Raw genomic sequence first — 4,272 nt, forward strand, 5'->3', positions numbered from 1 at the left:
AAAAAAAAAAGGAAAAAAGATCAAGACACTGATGTAGGCAGTATGTGGATTATTGAATAACACAAGGGACTCTGATTATCCAGCTACGCAGCTCAGAGAATGCCTTGTGGAACTCAAAGCGAAACAACCAAAAACAAAAACAAACAACAACAAAACCCAAACCACAAATAATAACAACAACAAAAACACTAAAAGAATTTTTGGACCTGGAAAATTGGAGGATCCCATTGCATTCAGGATCGTGTGAGCTTTGAACATAAAAAGTAGAGTTTTTTAAAGACCTAGCATAGAGCCAGGTAGTGGTGCAGGCCTTTAATCTCAGCACTGGGGAGGCAGAGGCAGGCAGATCTCTGAGTTCGAGGCCAGCCTGGTCTACAGAGCTAGTTCCAGGACAGGCTCCAAAGCAACACAGAGAAACCCCGTCTCGAAAAACCAAACCAAACCAATACAAAAACCTAGCATGGATGGTCCCAGGTTCCCAGTACTTCTCGCCTCTGTGCACCCAGTCCGCAAACCATTTCTACCCAGAGAGACCTTGTCTTCGATCCCGGCCTCCTGATTGTCTTCTTTCTCTGCGCATGTCAAAAGGGCTTGTGTGTCGGGGCCCTCTCTGGCTTCGGCAGCAAACCCGAAGGCTCGCCTCATCTTGCTCTTGATCACACAGGACAGAAAGATGATCTGAGATGCAGAAGTTAAGGTAGACTGAAGCAGAAGCAGAGACTGTCACACCCTGCTGCCCCCAGCAGCCTACCCTGGTCCCTCCCTGAAACCATCCTGTCCCAGGCAGTCAGAGTGAGCCTGATCAGTTTTTCCTTATCTTTCAGTTCCCCGATAAAGGCTTGTGACACCGAAACATTCAGAGAACATCTTTCCTCAGGGCCTGCCTTATAGTGATAGCACACATGGTGGGGGAAGACACATGCAGTGTACATGAAATCAGAGGCTTATTTGAGAGGAGAGCCAAAGTGGACCTACAAGGATGCCTGGAGTCCTTAGAAGGGAAGACACGCAGAGATACGAGAAAGAAGGCAGGCCATAGACAGACAGCCGCTGAAGACAGACAGGCAGCCGCTGGAGGCACCTGCCTGTGGCAGCACTTCCAAGGCTGAAGCCGGAGGATCTGAATTCAAGGCTAGCCTTAGCTACATACCAAGAACTTGCCTCATAAAGGAAAACCAATATAAAGCTGCAGCTAAAGAATTGTGGAGGTCACAGGTCAGAAGGCACGAGGCCTGCTTTGATCTTGGACTTCTGGGTAATTTACACTCTCCCACGGCCACCACGGCAGGATCCCGTTCAGAAGCTGTCAGCACCTCCAACGGCTTCCTCCAGCCACCAACTCAGCTTCCCTTGCCCTTGAAAATACACACGCAAGGTCACATGGGTGACAGCACATCACGCAGCACCAATGGGGCCCCAGGAGCTGATTGGGCTCAGCAGCCACCGACTGAAGGCGGCATTTGTCACCTCTGAGTTCTGCAGTGGCAGGATAGAACAGCGCAGAGAGCAGAATGAGCCCGTGCAGCAGGCCAGCCCACAGGACCCCTCAGAAGGGCCTGACAGGAGAGGAGAAACAGGCTCCTTCTCCGAGAGGGCAAGGATCCCTGGAGAGATGCTGGGGAAAAGCGGAACTAAGCCTGGAGCTCTGTCCTTTGACCCCCCAAGACTCAGAGTTCTTGAATGTCAAGGTCACTGCAGTGGTGTCCACCTCTTTCAGGCCACAATTCACTCACTGGACTGCTGGGCCAGCAGGCTACCCAGCAAGACCGAAAGAGGGCATGGCAGATGGGAGGTAGGACAAGGCCGCTGGCTGCAGGCAATCCAGCCTCCACAGCCATGAGGCCTGGGTGGATACAGCAAGGTCCAGCGCAGCTCGGCCCAGGGAAATCAGGAACCAGGGTGTGGCCTGGAGGAGGTACTCAGGGTGCCGGTCATGGGCCACAATGGCCGAGGCGTAGAGGAGGCCAGCCAGAGCTGACAGGAACCGAGTCCACAGGTGAATGTAGGAGAATGACTTCCCCTGACACTGCAGAGAGAGGAGGGACTGATTAGGAGGACACTGGATCCTGAGACCCCCGCTCTCGACAGCAGATGGTGAGCCCTCTACGAGCGGCTGCTCACAAAGGGTGCTCCACCCGCTAGGCATCTACTCTGCAAGCTTCTGCCTTTGCCTGACAAACTCCTACTCTTTCCTCAGAATCTGGCTTAATCCTAACGCTGGAAACCTTCCTCACTGTTTCCACCCTATGGGGCACCGGTTCTCTTGTGGACAGCGTCACACCAGGCAAGTCCCTCGGACACGGAGGGATGCAGGACTTTACACTTTCAGAGTGCTCCCGGGGGCACACCAGCGACCCTCCCATTGCAATGCTCAACTCCTGCCAGTGGGAGGGAACGTGGGAATGCTGCCGGCTGAGGAAAATGAGGGAGCCGAGTTAGAACAGAGCCATGGCCCAGCTTGTCCCCTGGGGAACCACACCAAACAGGAGGATCAAGGGAATGAGAGATGACATCCTGAAGGTTGTGAAGCCAAGGGGACACTCTGGGAGAACTAACAGTGGAGATATTGGCTCACTAAACAGGGACATATACAACATTTATGTAAGGAGTCTCTGTAGGTATACAGTCGCTTTAGAGCCAGTGGCTCAGCAGGTAAAGACACCTGCTGCTGACAACTTAGGTTGGATCCCTGGAACCCACACTGTAGGAAGAAAGAAGCGACTCCGGCAAGCTGTTCTGTGCTCATAACACCTGAGCCAGGGTACACACGTGCCAAACCTCCAACCCCCGGATAAATAAACACTTAAAAAGTCACTTTACATATAAATTTATACATGCATACAAAAGACTACATACTAAACCACAAATATATTAAAGTTTATATCTATGCTGATTTCCTTGTTAGGTGACGATATTTAGAACTATTTAGGTGTTGGCTAAGGAATGGAACAAATTTCAGGAGAAAGGTGTATTTTGGCTGACTTTTCTCTCATTTTTGTTTTAAATCCCCCAAAGAATGCTCAGATGAGCTGGGAGGTAGCTCAGTGGTAGAGTGATTGCCTAGTATATGTGAGGTCCTGAGTCAAAAGCTCAGCACTGCACAGACAAACAGAAACTGCCAGGAGGGCACACAGGCTGTATCTCAGCCAGTCTTCCCAGCTTCTCCTCTGGCTGCCATATGCGGAAGGCCAGTGAATAGAGAGGCCCAGCCAAGCACCCATCTGTGGAGTCCCCGGGTGTGAGGGTGGGCCTGGTCTTTGGCTCCACAGCCTAAGGGTAATCACGCCCTTTTGTATGGTTCCTTCCCACAACACCCTGGTGTTTCTCAGAGCCGTTAAAGGTCTGTGAGGTCCCCAGCCTGACCACCCCGCTGCAGTTCCCAGGGGACTAGAACAGGTAGTCATGATACTGCCCTTGTTCCCTGGAAGGTCTCCCTACCTTGTGATGGCCCACCCCCTTCCTGGAGACTCTCACAGGCGACTGTGGTCAGTCTGGGAAGCTCTGGAGCCGGGACTCCCAGACTCCAAGGCCTCGAGGCACAGCTGGACTCTTTATGCACACAGTTCCAATCTGCTGCCTCCACACCCTGCTCTTCTGGACTAAAACATGGCACTCCCAGGAAAGTGGCTCTCGTCAGACCAAACGACAGGCCCATTTCACTCTTGGGTGTCAGGGCCCACTCTGGTCCTGCCACGGAGGCAGAAACACGACAGCAGGATCTTCCACAGAGAAAACCTGGCAGGGTGGTTTCTATACCATTCCCAAAGCTCACTTAGGCACTGCCCTGTGTGGTGGCTTTTCTGTACCCTCTGCCATGGACAGACAGCCCCTTCTTGGTGTCTGCCTCTGCCAGCCCCCCTTGGCTTGTCAAACCTCTAAATTGTAATGGTTTCTACCAGCACTCAGTCAGCACAGGGGCCTTCGCCTGTTCCCCAAACCAAACACTGTTTCCACTGTTTGGAGAGCAGGGAGACCCCTCACTGTCCCAGCTGAGTCTCCACAGGACTGGGAGCTCCCCAAAGACAAATCCCATTTGACCTCAACAGGCCTGGCCGGTAAATCTTCCCACGGCCCAGACGTTTGGAAATTCTGCCAATGCTGTGTTGAACTTCCGTGCCTTCCTTGTGTTGTTGTGAGACTCTAATCTGTCCCACCAACCGAGACCTTTTCCTGCTCTACTTTCCTGGGCTACAGGAAGTAGGGAGAAGCAACTCAGACTTCCTGGAAGGTTTCTGTAGGTCCCAAGTCTCCACTGTTCAGCCACTGTTCAGC

General features: G+C 52.4%; 1 protein-coding gene across 3 annotated transcripts in view; it reads right to left on the minus strand.

Annotated features, from left to right (window-relative positions):
* The window catches only part of Tmem44 (transmembrane protein 44), a 33,987-nt gene that overhangs the window by 21,918 nt on the left and 7,797 nt on the right, over positions 1 to 4,272 (minus strand). For all 3 annotated transcript variants that reach the window (XM_026785381.1, XM_005344804.3, XM_005344803.3), the window contains exons 6-7: positions 1,856 to 2,026; positions 535 to 678 (exon numbers count right to left, since the gene is read on the minus strand). In XM_026785381.1, coding sequence (XP_026641182.1) covers positions 535 to 678; positions 1,856 to 2,026 — 315 coding nt within the window. The remainder of the gene's footprint in view (positions 1 to 534; positions 679 to 1,855; positions 2,027 to 4,272) is intronic.

Source organism: Microtus ochrogaster, chromosome 2, assembly GCF_000317375.1.
Source record: "Microtus ochrogaster isolate Prairie Vole_2 chromosome 2, MicOch1.0, whole genome shotgun sequence".
Taxonomy (NCBI): Eukaryota; Metazoa; Chordata; class Mammalia; order Rodentia; family Cricetidae; genus Microtus; species Microtus ochrogaster.